We start from the raw sequence: 17,495 nt of genomic DNA on the forward strand, positions 1-17,495 counted from the left end.
TTATGATGTCAGGGGTCCGCAACGATGCTAAATTGCAAAGAGAAACTTGAATAAACTAACCTCTACAAAGTCCGAGCCACTTTTACTTTCGCAGCAGGAAAAGCCGACATGTGCAACAAAGTTCAGTTATTTCAAGATGCAGACTGAGATTCAAATGACATTTATCAAATCTCTGCTGGAAGCATTTTGCAGTGACTGAGAAAATCTCACCGTAGGTGTGGGTCAGTGTGCCCATTTCTCCTTGTGTGTGTCGTTCCTGCTGGAGAAGATGAAGGGAGGGACATGCATATGTGTGTGTCCCTCATGAATTCTGTATGTGTGTGACCTCATAAAAAAAACAAAAAAAAACAAGAGCGAGCCTCTGATCACCTTTTGATCATGAGCCCATGAAACACATGCTGACAACTATTGGGGCAGGGGCAGGAAAGGGGGGGGGGGGGGATCTTTTACAGCTGCGGCCCCCGGGCCGTTCCTCTCGTCCTCCTCAACTTGCTCGCTCATCTTTCGAGACCTCTTCCCGCTGAAATGTTGCTCAGCGTTATCGTACGCCACGAGCGCTGTGGCGCGTATCTGACTGTTGCTGCTGATAGATGAGGCCGAGCCAACATTATGCTTCTTTTCCCGTGGCAGCTTTGCCTGTCTAACCTTGTTCAATGACTCATGCAGCAAGAAAAATGGCCGCTTGTCACGATTTGTGTGAAGAGGAGACCAGACTTCATGCATCAACCCTCGACGTGAGCGTCACAAACATAAAGCCCTGTCAAGGCTGTTATGGATAGCATCTGGAGGAAATGTATATTTATTAATAATTTGATGTGCTGGGATTCCAAATTGTGCCACCATTTCCGCCCCTTCTTAGACCAGACCAGATTGTAGTAGCAGCTCAGGGTGCGAACTACCAACCCATTCATTGTGCACGTGAGGCTTGCACACACAAGGCTGGCACCTTCTGCGTGGTAGGCGTGCCCTAATTGAAAAATGTTTTGAAACGCCCCCTCACCCCCGAGGTCGCTATTCTGTATTGAAAGTAACTAAATTAACTAATACACTAAATATAAAAGTCATGTATTTACGGGATACAGAGAGAATGGGAGGGGAGTAGACAACCACTAGGTGATGAGGAGTGTTGCTGATTTGTTGATTACATATTTATGTTTACTGGTACTGTGTTTTGTTATTGTTGGCTTTTTGGATATGGGTTAGACTTTGCTACTATATTTTCTGTGGATTTATAATGAGGATCTCTCCCTCTCTTGTAGTGGTTTATTTTCACTGTTACGTTTAATAAGTCTTGTGACTTCTTCCCACTCCCTTTTGAACATGGAAAATCGATGTTAGGTGTGCTTTGTTGAATTTAGCTTGTTTTGTAGTTATTTTTTATTTTATTTTTGTTGTTGTATGTTTATTGCTGTTATTGATTTTTTAAATTCTTTTTCATGTTTATAACAGGGATGTGATTTTTCCGCTAATTCGCGGAATTCCGCTTTTTTTTATCTCCCCCCCCCCCAAAAAAAATCAGATTTTTTATTTTTTATTTTTTGTAGTAGTTCATTGTGTATGCACATGACTCCGACAGATAACATCTTCTGCTAGAACAAAGACATTTGTGGTATGCTCTAATATGAGTTACTTTTCATTTGGTCATGATACAATTATTTGTTCATGAAATTTGAACTCTTCAACATTATTTATGTGTTAACTTAGTAATCACATTAGTTAGATATGATGATATTCTCAGTGATAGTTTTTAAAAGCAACGACAGTCCAGTGTTTTTGAATGTGACTGATTTTGAGTTGACTAAAACTGCCATTTTATATGGGATAGTTCAATATACATTGAAAATTTATGCTGTTGTTTTGTCTATTTCTTTGTCATGTGAGTGCATTGAAAGTACTTAAAAACACGGAAAACCCATGAGCTCCGGGCCTTGTCCCCCCACCAGGGCACTGCCCTGGACCTAGCTGGGTGCCAGCGCCCCCCAGACCCCCGGCTAAATTTTCAGATAATTTCACTTTGGTCAAATCACATCCCTGTTATAATAAACTCAAACACAAAGGTACGCTCAGAATGGCGTGGGTAAAGTTGACTCGCAGATTTCCCAGCAGTCCAAGTAATATCAGAAATGCAAATTTAGATCGAATCCCAAATTGTCAGACCGTTGGCCCTGTTAGCAAAAGCCATTTTGGATGTAAAGTCACCGCAATGTCGCTCTGGAGTTAGCATTTTTTCAACTTGACAACAAACCTTGTGAGGTTTGACAGCGTTAAGTCCTCACGCCCTCACAGCACATACGGGGTTCATCAACGGCATGCTGCACGCTGCTAAGTGCAGTGTGAAAAGGCCTCTAGTCATTTGTGAAGAGGGCAGCGACAATGGGGAGTTGATGGTGGCTCCGGCTATGGTGCCTCGAGGCACGGGAACAATCAGCAAAGCCTCAGCGGGCGGGTTCGGTGATTGCGCTGCTAAGACTCTTCTGGATGTGTGAGGCTGGATGTTGACCACCAGGATCTTTGTGTGCTATTTTTGTAAATATACTGTATGTTCATGGTATCCCTGTTAATTGTTTTTTTGTCTTTGCAGTGTCCCTTAGTGTGCGAGTCTGCGTCCCACAGCTGTATTGACAGAGACCACCTCCAGACGGGCCCAGGTATTCATTCGCATTCACACTCTTTGACTTCTATAAATATTAGGGGTGTCAAAATTAGTGTGTTAATTTTGAGTTAATTTAATGTTCCTTTAACAAGCCGGCACAGATTTCTTTTTAAACGGCGTTTAATGACCGCCCCTTACTTGGAAAGCCTGTAGTGGGGGAATTCCAGTCGCAACACAGCAGACACGTCCACGTCAAAATTTAGCAGTAATACATTTAATAATAATGCATAATAATATAATGCATTTATGGAGACTGGGGTCAAGTTGTATTTTACAATTTTAAAAATGTGCAGAATTTCACAAGTTACTTCATGTTAAAGATTAGATAGCTCTTAATATGAAAAAAAAAATGCACTGAGCTGTCACAGACGTATTACAAATGCAATTATGCCATCTAGTGGCAGAAAAATTACCAACACAAATCAATATCACACTTTTTACAGTACAGTGCATCTTTTTAATTTAAATTTTATGAATTATTCTGAAATTACTGTATTAATGACTAAAAGATGCAGCCATATTTCTATTAGTTTAACATTTGTCCCACCTTTATATTAACAAGAGTATGAAAAGCCTATTTAGAACCGGTATCAAATTTGCGATTAATCGTGAGTTAACTATTGAAGTCATGCGATTGTAAAAATTTTAATTCCCTGACACACCTGATAAATATACATTCACTGCTTAAAACTTTCAACATCATGCTTTTTAAAGTGAATGGTGAGTCTACTCTTCAATCATTTCACGGAGTGCCAGTAATTATTTGATGGAACCAACCAATCACTGTTACTGATATTTGATTTGTAAGACTAGTGAGGGACATAAATGTCAAATCAGTACTGTAGACTTGAGAAATGAAGAGTAGAGGTAGCAACAGACCAGTCAATGGTTCCGTGTGTGATGTCTGACAGCTGACGAGTGGTTGAAATGACCAATCGGTGGCACTGCACATTTATGAGTAGCATGGATTGAACATAATGGGGACGGCAACACTTGAACCTCCGTCAGGGAAGCAGATTAACCCTTGAACTTCCCTCTGTTGTCGCTGCGGCGCAATTTCTGGAGACCGACACCCCCTCGCTCGCTCTCTTCATCCTCATTTCGAAAGGTAATAAAAGTGGAGGACTGAATTGCATCACACACATTGCACCTGCGAGGGAGAACGCCTACCACGACAGGTTGCGCATGTACGCTGAATCACTGGGGGGGGACAGGAACGCCATGACGTTAGGCCTTGAAATTTTGACACTGGGGGGTTGCGACCTTGTGGAGTCAAACCTCTTCTGATTTCACTTGCTCACTGCTGATGGCGCAGCTTTCACTATTCGCTAAATGTCACTTCTGGCCCAAAACAGCCATTTAATGGAATAGTAAATGATGAAAGTGGATACTTTGGCCCCAAAGCTGATTACCTGAAGGGCTTTGAAAGGCCACCTCAATGCTAATTGAATTAATAGCAACATTGGTGACATTTTGATGAAGAGGGATCTTAAAAAATAATCAAAGATTTATGCGCAGGGACTTAAAGGGGAAGTTAAGTAACTCTTTCACTCCCAGCCATTTTCACTGAAGCAACCCCCTTCGCTCCCGGCTGTTTTACTGGATTTTGACTGATTTTTCAAGGCCCACCGAATATTGTGTTCTATTGCTATAAAAACGTGGAATCTACCAAAAGAAAGCTTAGACTCTCTTCTTTCATCAAGAAAAAATATATATTTCTATCTGTTTCAGTTTTGCAGCAATTAGAATATAGCTAAGTTTCATCATTATTGTCAAAAAGAGCTTGTTGCAGCATGACTCTGGCTGATCTCTTATACTGTTCTGCCACCTGCTGGCCGTTTTTTTTGGGCAATAACTACCATTGCTTTAAGCGACCTCTTCATGTCAGAAGCTGTATCAAAGCCTTCTGTATGTTCTAGCATAAACAAAACATTTAAAAAAACATATAAATATGTTTTGGGGAGTGCAGGACAAAATATTAAAAAAAAAAAACGTTTTTGGGTTCGAATGAGTGAAGCAGCAAAATCCACCCGTTTTTATCCACCTCAGTAGGCGGCCATGTTGCCGCATGCTGTCGACTGACAATGACATCACTGTTGCTCAGGTAACAGCCAATCACAGATCAGCTTGAATTTCATATGACCAAACTCAGTAAACCGTTAAAAAAACGCTATAAAATATTTTTTTTTAATTGTTCAGCCTTAGTCATACTTTAGATTTTATAAGTAAGCTATGATTATAAAAGTCATTGTGAAAAGAAGGTTACTTTTTGAACGACACTGCTTGAATGCATCAAATCTTCTATCTGTCACGGTACCGTAGCGTGAAGTATTTTGTCAGGGAGCAGCAGCCTGAAGCAGCGCACCTCCCACTTGGGGCGGCCGTGCGTGTTTGGATGCCTCCAGTTGTCAGCGCAACATTTCACAGTGGCCGACTCATTGACTGACTCGCCGTCTGACTGCAGCATTGGGACGGCCAAAGCGGCGGTAAACAGCGTTTCAAGGCGCGCCGCTTCCTCGCCTCTTGCTGCTGGCGTGCAGATAAGAGCATTAGCGCGCCTCCACACCGTCGACATTTGCACTGGCGGAGAAGCGCGGGAGAAGTGCGGGGATGGAAATTGGCTTAATGGGGGAGGAAGTCGGGCGGTTTGCACTTTCAAAATGACTCGACTGTTGCACAATAAATATGTAATTCAAATGGAAATGGAGAAAGTGAGGACAATGTTTCTCTTTCTGACTACAAACGTAGAAGATGAATGGCTGCTTATCTGCTGAAGACGCAGCTATTGATCATCCAATTGAATTTTTCCTTCTTTCTCAATTGGACTTTGAGGGACTTAATGTGCCGGCAGTGCTTTCTGCCTTTTATCGTGAGTCATTTCACTTACGAGATGCAGTGCCACTAATTGGTGGGGTTTTTCGCTCGCTAGTCTAAATGGGGAACCTTTGGTGTCACTAGTTGGTTGGTTATGTATTTGGCTAGTCATTGTTCAATCAAAATGTTAACTCATTCACTGCCATTGACATTTGACATAGACGTCAAAAATTCATTTTGAACTATTTTAATTAATAGATTTTGTACATTTAGAACAGATATAAAATTTGTGATTAATCTTGAGTTAACTAGTGAAGTCGTGTGATTAATTACAATTTAAAAAAATTAATCGCCTGATGCCCCTAATAAAAAATAAATTAAAAAAGGAAAGATTATTAAAAATTAGGGGCCTCAGACGATTATATTTTTTAATTGTAATTAATCGCATGACTTCAATAGTTAACTCACGATTAATCACAAATTTTATATCCGTTCTAAATGTACAATAAAAAAATTCTAGGTTGTCACACAAATTTGTCATGCGATTAATTACAATTAAAAATTGTAATCGCCTGACGCCCCTAATTTTTAATCATCTTTGTTGTTAGGTTTTCATACTCTTGTTGAAAAAGTGTGGGGGGGAATGTTAGACTAATAGAAATAGTTCAAATGAATTTTTGACGTTTATAGGCGTCAATGGCAGTGAATGAGTTAATCAAGGGGTCACCGACCTTTTTTATATTGAGGGCCACTTCATGAGTACTGATTAATGTGAAGGGTTATCAGTTTGATACGCACTTGTGAAATGACAAATTACCTTTAAAACTCTTTCACTGCCACTGACGTTTAAAGACGTCAAGTAAAAACCTACGGAGGGCTGCCAATGACGTCAAAAGACGTCATCCAATTTTTTTTTTTTTTATGTGTGTTTCCATAGTCCAAGCACAACATTTTCTGGGGACCTTGAAAGATCAGTCAAAATGCTTAAATCGGCTGGCATTGGGGACAACCCGTTTCTGAAAACGTCTGGCAGTGAAAGAGTTAATGTTTTATAGTGATTATGTTGTGATTCAAAATTAATGCTAGTCTTTTTATGTGTAGACAATGATCACGTTAACGATTCCTGACAATAATTAGGAAACAAATAATATTCAACACTTTTATTTCTATAACACTCTGGCAGCGTTTATATATTCAAATGATTTATTGCACTACATTCCTAGAAAATCACAATGTCCCATCGCTGATGGTTAAGGACTCCTGTTCTCTAAATCAGTGTCACAAGTCAAGTCGATATCACTAATTGGTATTCTTGAGCCATTGGTAAATACTAAATAGATGTGACACTTGTTACATGCAGTATCACTAATTGGTCACTTTAGTCAATCAGCCATTGGCCATTGGTACATGTCAATCTTTACAGCAGTACTAATTGGTGTTGACTAATAAGCAACAAATGTCAGTCGTTAGCGTCACTAGTTGGGCAATTATGCAATCTGCATGCAACACCCACTAAGCACTTAAAATGGAAATTGGAGGAAGTACGGACAATGTTTCTCTTTCTTGCTACAAAAGATGAATAAATGCTTATCTGCGGGGGACACAATTATTGATCATCAAATTGAATTCGTCCTTTGACTTTGAAGGATTTAGTGGGCCAGCGTTTTTTTTTGTTGTTTTTGTTTTTTTTGTCTTTTCATCTGCTGTGCCTCATTTTTATTCCTCCTCCTCCACAGTGTTCACCAACCCGGTATGCAAAGTGTACAGGTTCCAGACAGTGGACAGCAAGTGGATGCTGGTGCGTGAGCAAATGGAGGAGTGCACGTTGTCCTTCAGCATCCCCAAGCAGCTGCTAACGCTCTACATGCAAGAGGACATGAACAGGTGGGACACGGGATCTTTGTGCTTTATTTTCTAAAAACTCGTTCGGTTAGACGAAGCGCACTTAACTTATTCACTCCCAGCCATTTTCCCTGAAGCAATCCCCTTCGCTCACGGCCGTTTTACCGGATTTTGACTGATTTTGCAACCACCAGTCACCACGGATCGTTCCACCAGTGTCCTGTCGTCCTTGGCAACCTCACTTCATCCATAACGCACGCACATACACGCGCAATGTTTCCAGTCAGTTCCTTCCGCTCATGTCATCACAAGAAAGATGAAAAATCCGATCCAGACAGACATTCGGTTGATAATCGTGACAGAAGAGGGCCAGGTTGATTTGTATTGCACGCTCAAGGACGCGCGCATGCTGCAACATACACACGCCGCTGATTGTCACAAGGAGGACAAAAACATTGTGGCAACATAATCATTCACACGCCTGCCTTTCTGTTTCCAAGTTTCTTTACAACACTTTTAACTCTTTGACTGCCAGACGTTTTCAGAAAAGGGATGCCGTGGGTGCCAGCCGATTTAAGCATTTTTGACTGATCTTTCAAGGTCCACAGAAAATGATGTGTTTGGACTATGGAAACACACATACTACCAAATGAAAGATTGGACTCTCATCTTTCATCAGAAAAAAAAAGTTTGTTTCTACCTTATTCCGTTTTTCAGTAATCAACAATAGAAAATGGTTAGTTTCACCTCTGTTTCGAAACAAACGTCTTTTAACGTCTTTGGCACTCCTCTGTAGGATTTTACTAAACGTTATTTAACGTTTTTGGCAGTCAAAGAGTTAAACATCCGATTTACCATAAATATAGTGCAATGCAGAACGTGTTGTAAATAAGGATGTCGTTTAGTGGGACAATACAGCACCTGTATAGTGTTTTCAGCAAAGCACGTCGGCCATGTTTTTTTGGAGCCGTATTTGTGGCGTAAATCGCAGTTAGTTGGCCATATTTGAGGAGTGTGATGCTTGAGGATTGTGTTTTAGTTTGGCGGCCATGTTTGAGGAACCAATATGTTGTGTAGCAGGTTGCCGGTGATTGCGGTGTGTTGTTAGCAACAAAGCGACAAGTGGCCACCATCTTTGTTGAATTGGAATAAAAAAACAAACATGGAATGGAAAAAAAAAATCGCTAAAATCCTCTATTTGTGCTGTAGTTTGTTGCCCATGTTCATTGTGTGTCGCACTGCGTCGGCCATGTTTGCTATAATTGGTACCTCATCATAGCTTTAATTCCACGCCTTCTTACACTAATATGGACCAAAATAAATGAATGCTTCTCTTTAGTAATACTAATACGAGCCCATTTTTGAAGAGGACTTCAATTATTTTTGTCAGCAATAAAGAGTGATTAAGTATGATTTTGCTCCCTGCACAGATCATTTACGCTACGTTTAGAGTTGATAATGAAATATTAAATAGTTCCTTATCAATGTAACGCAGCACAGGCGAGCACAGCAGGGTTCACCCAAAGCATGACCACCATGCATAATGTTTCTCCTCTATTTGCGTACGCTGCCTTTTGATGTGCTCGCTCGTATTCTCAGCGAGGTGGAGGCAGATTGCGCCTCCTCCCTTCGAGATAATGAATGTGCGTGGGTGCCAATTAAGCGCCATTCAATAAGAGCTACCTCGTTAGTGGTTAAAGGAAAAACTTTGGATGCTTATTAATAAACAAGCAGTGGTAATGCGTGTCAAGAGCACAATGTGTTTTTTTTTAATATAATTTGGTTTGTATAGTTTATTTGGTTTTGGTTGATTTACTTTTTGGATAGGTTTCTTCGATTGTTTTAATTTTTTGGTTGGTTTAGTTTCTGTGAATCATTTAGTTTTGGTTGGTTTAATTTTATTGCTTTAGTTTTGATGGTCAGTTTTGGTTGGTGTATTAACTGTAGTTTATTTGCTTGGTGTCATTTATTTCGATTGTTGAGTTTTGCTTAGTTTTGTGTCTTTAACTTGTTCCGTTTTTGTGGTTGGTTTTGTTTTGGTTGGTTTAAATTTTGTTTGTGGTGGGGTTTTTTTGGTTGTTTTTTTTTAAGGAAGTGTGTACAGTACTTTATTTCACTTTTCATTTTGTACTGGATTTATTGAGTGGCGCACAAAGCCCCTATGTGATTAAAATTGAGCCAGCACAATAACACAGCATGAAATAAAGGCCGCCACACAGCAGCTCGCGGCTCTCCAGGACGCCGTACGCTAAATTTATGGCTCCATTACGGCCAAGTGACCTTCATCAGACGTTTCATTTCATAAATAAAAGCTGTGGGAGACTGTTTAGGACCCCCCCCCCCCCCTAGTAGATTATCATCACCGATTCTGAGAATGATAAAGAAGGAGCAGCGAAAGCCCATTTGGTGATTAGCAAAGAAATACAGCGCTCAAATTCAGCGGTGCGGACAATTTGCTCCTTTAAAGCAATCGTGTGTAATACCATGATCTTAAAGTAAGAGCCACAAAATTTAAATTAACAGGAACAACGCAGTTAATAACAACCGATACATGAAATCTGAAAATTCTGCATTTTCACTTGAGAAAGTTTGTGTTTAACGTATACCATCAAAGTGGATGTTGACTAATTATAAACAAAATAGAATAAACACAATAATTGGAGACATTGCACTCGAAAAAGAGTTGGGTCAAAAATAACCCAATTATGGATAAGAAATGGACCGATCCACTTAATGGGTCAATTAGACCCAACTTTCTGGGTTGTTTTATACAAAATTCCCCAATTTTTTTTGACCCAAGTAAAGGATCTGACCAATATTTATGAGTTGTTTTATGCTGAAAGACCCATTTCTTGACTCAAAGTCGGGTTGAGTTGTTTTGGTTTTGAAAAAAATAGAAACAAAAAATACAGAAAAGGTTAATGCAATGAATACAATTGTGGGGGACAAAACTATTAAACCCCCACGCAAATAGCAGTCAATAAAATTAATTATTTTTTAACCATGTTATTGGACACTCACTAGAAAATAGAATTTGACAAATCAAGTCATTAGCAATAGTCTGTTTCAAATGTTTAAAAAGTATTTATTTTTTATAAAGCACTGCAATAGTCACTGCCATGAAAAAGCATGTACAGATATTTGTACTTTTTTTTTATCACTCTCCTCTTATCCATGAAAAATAAATAAATCTATCAAATGATTCTATTTTGTGTGGCCTAGACCAAAATTTTTTGTAAATGTAATTTTACCAAAACTATAGATTGTTTAAATTGCCCTTCTAAAAGGCTGCGCCTGAAGTTCTTCTAACTTCAGACCAAAATGAGCACATTCATCTGGAGGTGTTTTGTCTACTCAATAAACAGCATCCAACAGCAGATTGGATTGATAATGTCAGCTTTCTCACATGCATATTGTTCATCTCCGTGCACCTTGACCCTCCTCAGACAATAACACTCTGATTAAACCGACTGATAACCCGCCTCGCTCTCAGCCATCTATCGGCCTCATCACCCCGAGCAGATGTCCCTCTTTTATTTAATCCATCGGATCATCACGCTCACTTCCAATGTAAACTTTTATAATGCAAAATAACATCAATTGTTTCGTTCATTTCCAGGAAAAGCCAAATTTTGCACAGCTGGATAGGAAACAATCAGTGCATCCAGTACTGCCCCTCTGCCTGTAAACATTATGTAAATCATCATTTGTATAGAAATAATCTACGCTATTGAAATTGAGCAGTTTTTCTGCCTTTCATTTGGAGGCACATGCAGAGCATGCAAAATTTATGAGGCATAATTACAGAAAATTGGGTCTCATTGTCATGAGAGCATATTACTGTTGTACAAGTTCTAGTATTGGCTGATTTAATTTGGAGCTCCTTTCAAGGCCCTTTTTAATGTAGTATCGTTGTAATTTTAATGGATGATAAATTGCTGGTTGTGTCCATCTCATTCCGCCTTTTCCATGCAAATGATTAGGGAGCCTTGAAAGAGCTTGTCACTGTGGGGAGGGGGAATTGTGTTGACCCGGCACACACACACCACATTTCTTAAAGAGGTAGCGCTTTAGTTTCTTTGGCTGGTTTAGTTTTGGTTGGTGCAGGTTCTTCATTTGGAGTAACTTGTTTGTTTGGTTTTGGGCCGCACCTTTTTTTAAGGTGCTTTTATTAGTTTTTAAACATCTGAAGGGTCTTTGGCCATTTTATTTATCTGACCTGCTTTTATCGTATCAACCCTCGCGTGGATCCGGAGGTCCTCTCTATTCTTGTATTGTACTATGGATGTTTTAATTGCTCAGCACCTCGAGTTGCATTTTAACTCTTTGACTGCCAGACGTTTTCAGAAAAGGGATGCCGTGGGTGCCAGCCGATTTAAGCATTTTGACTGATCTTTCAAGGTTCACAGAAAATGATGTGTTTGGACTATGGAAACACACATACTACCAAATGAAAGATTGGACTCTCATCTTTCACCAGAAAAAAAAGTTTGTTTCTACCTTATTCCGTTTTTCAGTAATCAACAATAGAAAATGGTTAGTTTCACCTCTGTTTTGAAACAAACGTCTTTGGCACTCTTCCATAGGATTTTACTAAACGTTATTTAACGTTTTTGGCAGTCAAAGAGTTAATGTATGATAGGAGCTATATCAATAAAGTTTTGATTGATTGATCGATTGATCTAACAATTACACCAGTTAACAAACATTTTAGTGCAAAGAAACTTTCAACGCCTTTCGGGTATTTTGATGTCACTGAATCCGATTTATTTTCAAATTGGTATAGCTTCTTTTGTTGGCCTAATATCTTTTGGTTTGCTTCGTTTCTCTGGTCGGTTTAGTTTTCAAGGAAGGCAGAGGGAGAAATTCAGTCTAATATGACAACATTATACTGTATATGATAGTGTTCATTTCGTCAACAAAAACTACACAAAAATATTTTCGTCAACACACATTTTTCACCAGACTAAAACCCTCATTAAGAAACCAGAACTGGGACTTAATAAGTATGCATTTTTGTCCCCCTTTCAAATCTGCAGCTAGCGAGTGCTACATGCACAAACACATGGTGCAGACAGGAGATGGATTCATGGTGAAAGGTTAAAAAAATAATAATAATCATAGTATAACGTAACATTAATCCAACGGCTATAGCGTTCCAACAATAATGTTAATCCGACCACTAACTAATGCTGATTTACATACTAGCTCATAGCATAGAGCCATAGTCGCCACTTGTTGATATAACTGTAAATGTGTGTGAAGTTGTTTTTCATCAAAAAGATGAGAGCAAATTTTATGTGAAATAGTTTTGGATCCCAAATGTTCAACATTATCTGCTGACAAAAAAATATATATACAGAGGTAAAATGATTGTCCTGACTAAAACTTTTTGGACTAAAATAAAGACTAGAATGCTAGATTTATAGTCGACTAAAAATCGACTAAATTAAAAAAAGAAATGAGGTTGACTAACTATGATAAAATCTAACAAGTGTGATTGAAACTGGACTAAAACTGAAACTCAATTTTAAAATGGCGGATAAAATGAGAATGAAAATCACTAGTATGTGATAACATTAGGGACGCTTGCATCGCTAAGGAGATGATGTAATTAAAATTTGTCAAACATATTACACGTCCCAAGTTTAGTTTTATAGTCTTAGACACATTTTTACTGAAAAGTTTGTTGGAACTCCACTTCTGGTGCATTCCACTGCGTTGTCTTTTTTTTTTCAGGATCTGTGTGAGGATTAAAAAGACACCAACAGAGAGTAACTGTGCGGGGGGTCCTTGCAAATGTGTGTTTATCTGCAGGGTGCAGGATCTGAAGGAGCTGGGAGAACTTTCTCCACACTGGGACAACTTACGGAAGGAGGTGATAACGCGATACGGCGGCATCATCAGCTCCTACCAGGAGACGCTGGCTGAAATGGAAAAGATCACCGGTGAGAATGATTTTGGTGTTGTTGTTGTCGTTCACATCAAACATGCGCACTCATGGCCACAAAGGCCGCATAAGCGCAAATCTTTTCAAAGGCAGACGGAACGCGTGGCCTGTCCTTGGCTCCGGAGCGTCCGCTTCCTCCGATGTCTTTGTAGCGGATTTTCTTCGGTAAATGTAAATTAACTTTCGCTGCTCTTATCGTCATTTGTCCTTGGAAGTGTGTGCGCTTCGCATTGAAATGCAGCGGCGTTCCTCCGGTGCCGCTCCGCAGCTTACAGGCAAGAGTGCTACGCTCGCCAAGGACCCCTGCGGAGCTTAGCAATTAACGAGTGGGGAAATTTTCTTTTCTGTCTGTGGAACTAATCACTCTTGGTAGCAAAGGTGATGCTTCCTATACACATCCTTTGATGATACTCTCTGATGAAAACCTTGTACACGTACGGTACGTCCGCTTAATGCCAACAAGATGCTCTGTAATCTCCTCAGATCACTGCCAGAAGTGTGCAGCCAAACAACCAATGAAAACTCGTGCACGGTTGAGTTTCTTGGTTTTTGGTCAAATCAGTTTCTTTGGTTTGGTTTATTTTCTAATGTTAGTTTAGTTTTAGTTGGTTCAGTTCATTTTGTTCTTGGTTTTTAGTTCTTTGGTTTTTTTGGCTTGAGTCAGTTTTAATTGAGTTTCTTTACTTGATTTATTTTGTTTAGTAGGTATAATTTTGTAGGATAATTTCTTTAGTTTGATCAGTGCCTTTGGTTGGTTTGAGTTCTTCAGTTAGTTTAGTTGTGGTTAGATATGTTTCTTTCCTTGGTTTAGTTTCGGTTGGCTTGGATTGTGTTAAGATTATTTGGTTAGTTTAGCTCCTTTATCTGTTAAGTTTATTTGGTTAAATTTAGGCTAGTTTAGTTCCTTTGATTGATTTAGTTATGGTTAGTTTAGCTACTTTGGTTGGATTAGCTTTGGGTTGGTTTCATTTTTCGGTTGTTTTAGTTCTTGGATTGCTTCCTAGTCTTTTTGGTTTGTTTAATAAATTTGACAGATTTTTTTTTAATATGTAAATTTCCTTTAATTGGTTTAGTTTCTTTTTTCATTTATTGCTTGATTTAGTTTGCAGGGTTGGTTTAGCTTCTTTGGTTGGATTAGCTTGGGTTGGTTGTTTGTTTGGTTAGTTGTTTGGTTGGTTTCGATTCCCTTGCTATGCGTCATACACACTACAGGAACAAAAAAATGTTTGTTTGTTTTTTTTCACTATATTTGGCATATGCTACTTCCACCCACTGCCGCTCACAAGCTCCGGGTGCAAATTGGGTGCTTGCGTCAGGAAGGGCATCTGGTTTAAAAACTGAGACAAACATATCATGCGAGTGACTAAATGTGGCGATCCCAGACAGGGAAAAGCCGACATTCTTTTCTTCTATCAATTTGCAGTAGTGGTGTGCTTGAGCTGTCAACTTTGAGTAGAACAGCATGAGCACATAAGATTGCATACATACAACAGCAAATACAGCATAATGTGATGTACAGTATTTACGGTTAACACTACTTACCGAGTAGCACCGGTATAATTGTGCCTGCAATTTGAAGGCCATTTAAGCACCACAGTGACCTCACAAGAGAGAAGCGTTGACAGGTTACCTGTTGAATGATGTCGATTATGTGTGATAGGTGTCAGCGGCGTGTTTTGCTTGCCGTCACAGAGTTTCCATAGCAATGCAGGTTTTTTACCTAGAGCACCAGATATGTTTTATAAGCGGGAACAGGGTTTTTTGTTTGTCAACGTTTTTCTCTTTGAGTTAAGCAAGAACAAGTTCGGCCTTTGATTTTTGAAGCGCAACGTGCTCCTGCACTAACATGCCTTTGATGATTACACATTCCAAAATATGCAGTGTGCTTTCTAAACTGCCATAAACTAGAATGCATACTGTATGAACAGTACTCGATTAAAGTGAATAGTGTTGTTGTTTTCTTGCCATTTTTCTATTTGTAGATTGAAAAAGTATCCATTGCTGTTTTTTTTGTATGTCTTGTACGTTTCATTATGTGCCTGTTGACTCTGTTCTTTCTCCGCACAAGAGGTTAAATAGCAAGGAGACATGAGGTTAGATGGGAAAATGGGCCAAGAAAACGGAGCCACTGAGAACTCAAGCAGACTAACTACTGTTTTGTCTTTATGCAGCAGAGTGGTTCCGTTTTTGCAATTTCTGCAATCAACTCTGGTTGTTTATATGATGGTGATTAATAGTAAATATCCGTCAAGTCTATCAAGACTTACTTAGTAACATCCAAGATTAAGAACTCCTTACTTTCTGCGTCTTCAATCAATCACGAGTGCAATAATGGACTGCCACTTATCAGTCATATGACAAAATTGGAACAGAGTTAGAATCTAGTGAGCCCACACTATTTCTCAGTGGCTCAATTGAAAGTCACAAAAACAAAGCAACATTTTCTCTCATGTAAACGCCCCCCTCCTACGCAAAAACAAGGATCAAATGAACTCTTGTTAAAGTGGTCATGAATACCAATGACTTTTATTCCACTCTCGTTCCGCTTAATGACTTATTAGATTGCACCGCTGTTTTTTTTTTACTCCTTTCATCACTCTGCTGATGAGCAACGAAGACTGCTAATGTGTGCCCGAGGCTCCGGCAAAGGCGCCCGCAGGCAAAGGCGTTTCGGCGGCGTTGTTCTTCTATACTTCCTGACAGAGGTCGCATGTGTGGCCCACATTTGCCCGAGGTAGGCGGCGGAGCTTCCGCGTTGTGATCTAGTCCGCCGTGAAGCGAATGCGACAATAGCGACGTTGCTAGACAACTCGCGTGGGCGAGCTGCTGCTCATTAATTATTGATAGCTAAAGTGATTACATGCAAAGTGGAGTCGACATGAGGAGGACAGCGGAGGCAAGAACATGATTAGTGCAATAATGGAAAAAGAAATCTGTTGAAATCTGACACCTTATTCGTGTTTTCAGTTAGAACATTGTTTTGTACAGTAAAAAGTATAGTGGATATATAAAGTGTACACAGCTCTGTTCAAATGCAGGATTTTGTTAATTAAAAAACGAGATCGGACAAATCATGTGAAAGCTTTTTCCACCATTAACTCATTCACTCACCGTCATTTTCACTGGAGCAACCCCCTTCGCTCCTGGCTGTTTTACTGGATTTTGACGGATTTTGAAAAACCCACAGAATATTGTGTTCTATTGCTATAAAAACATGGAACCTACCAAACCATCCTTTTTCATCAGGAAAAAAAGAGTATATTTCAATTTTTTTCCGTTTTGCAGCAATTAATATTAGAATATAACTATGTTTCATCATTATTCACAAACTTGTTGAAAACACTGTGAAAAAGAGCTTTGTTGCAACATGGCCCTGGTTGATCTCTTATACTCTGTTGCCACTTGCTGGCCGTTTTTTGTAAATAACTACCATTGCTTTAAGCAACCTCTTCAGGTCAAAGGCTGCATCAAAGCGTATGAATAAATTTTGGGGACTATGGCAATATTTAAAATAGAACGTTTTTGGGAGCAAATGAGGGAATAATAAATTCTCACTATGCTATTTTTTTAAATAAACCATTTTTTGAAAAAAAAAATCATCAAACATTGAATGGATTTAGTAATTCTGTCGTACAACTGCGTAGACGTGTTATTTGAGGTAAAGTGATTTTTTTCCCCGTTTTCTACAAAGTCAGATGTGTTCACACATGCAGCACAGCAGGAGTGTGAAGGAGACGAAGTATAAGAAGAAGAAGAAGACTAAGGAGAGAAAAAAAAACGCTCCACTCGGCTGTCAAGTCGCTCGTCTCCTCCCCACTCCTCAAGCTCAGAGGGAGGCCCAATCAGAGCAAAAAAAAAAAAAAAAAAAAGTGCAAAGAAATGCCATGAAAGAAGTAAGTGTAGGCCAGATGTCGGCCTGCGCTGGCATTAGGCCCTGCTGTCTGCACACCTGGTCCGGCAGATGGACCTTGATGTGGCTAATTCGCGCGAGTGCTGCCAGTCAGCAGCTTCATCAGCAGCTTCGGCGGAGCTCAGCGCACGGCCCCGTCATTAATATTGGACTTTTATTAAAGTGCGGCGGGAAAATATACTGACTCAGGCGGCATTTTAAAAAGGGAAAAGTAACCATTTTGGTTCAGCTACGTCCCAGCAACACTACTGTACGACTGTACTGTAATCTGAGATATACTTGTTTTTAATCACAAAGTTCATCATTCAAAACGGATTTAATATATA

At 39.5% G+C, this 17,495-nt stretch overlaps 1 protein-coding gene across 9 annotated transcripts in view; it reads left to right on the plus strand.

Moving 5' to 3' along the window:
• inpp4b (inositol polyphosphate-4-phosphatase type II B) overlaps positions 1 to 17,495 on the plus strand; it is a 144,188-nt gene that overhangs the window by 98,046 nt on the left and 28,647 nt on the right. For all 9 annotated transcript variants that reach the window (XM_077571764.1, XM_077571763.1, XM_077571762.1 and 6 more), the window contains 3 exons: positions 2,582 to 2,648; positions 7,204 to 7,351; positions 13,127 to 13,257. In XM_077571764.1, coding sequence (XP_077427890.1) covers positions 2,582 to 2,648; positions 7,204 to 7,351; positions 13,127 to 13,257 — 346 coding nt within the window. The remainder of the gene's footprint in view (positions 1 to 2,581; positions 2,649 to 7,203; positions 7,352 to 13,126; positions 13,258 to 17,495) is intronic.

Source organism: Vanacampus margaritifer, chromosome 7, assembly GCF_051991255.1.
Source record: "Vanacampus margaritifer isolate UIUO_Vmar chromosome 7, RoL_Vmar_1.0, whole genome shotgun sequence".
In the NCBI taxonomy this organism is placed as follows: domain Eukaryota; kingdom Metazoa; phylum Chordata; class Actinopteri; order Syngnathiformes; family Syngnathidae; genus Vanacampus; species Vanacampus margaritifer.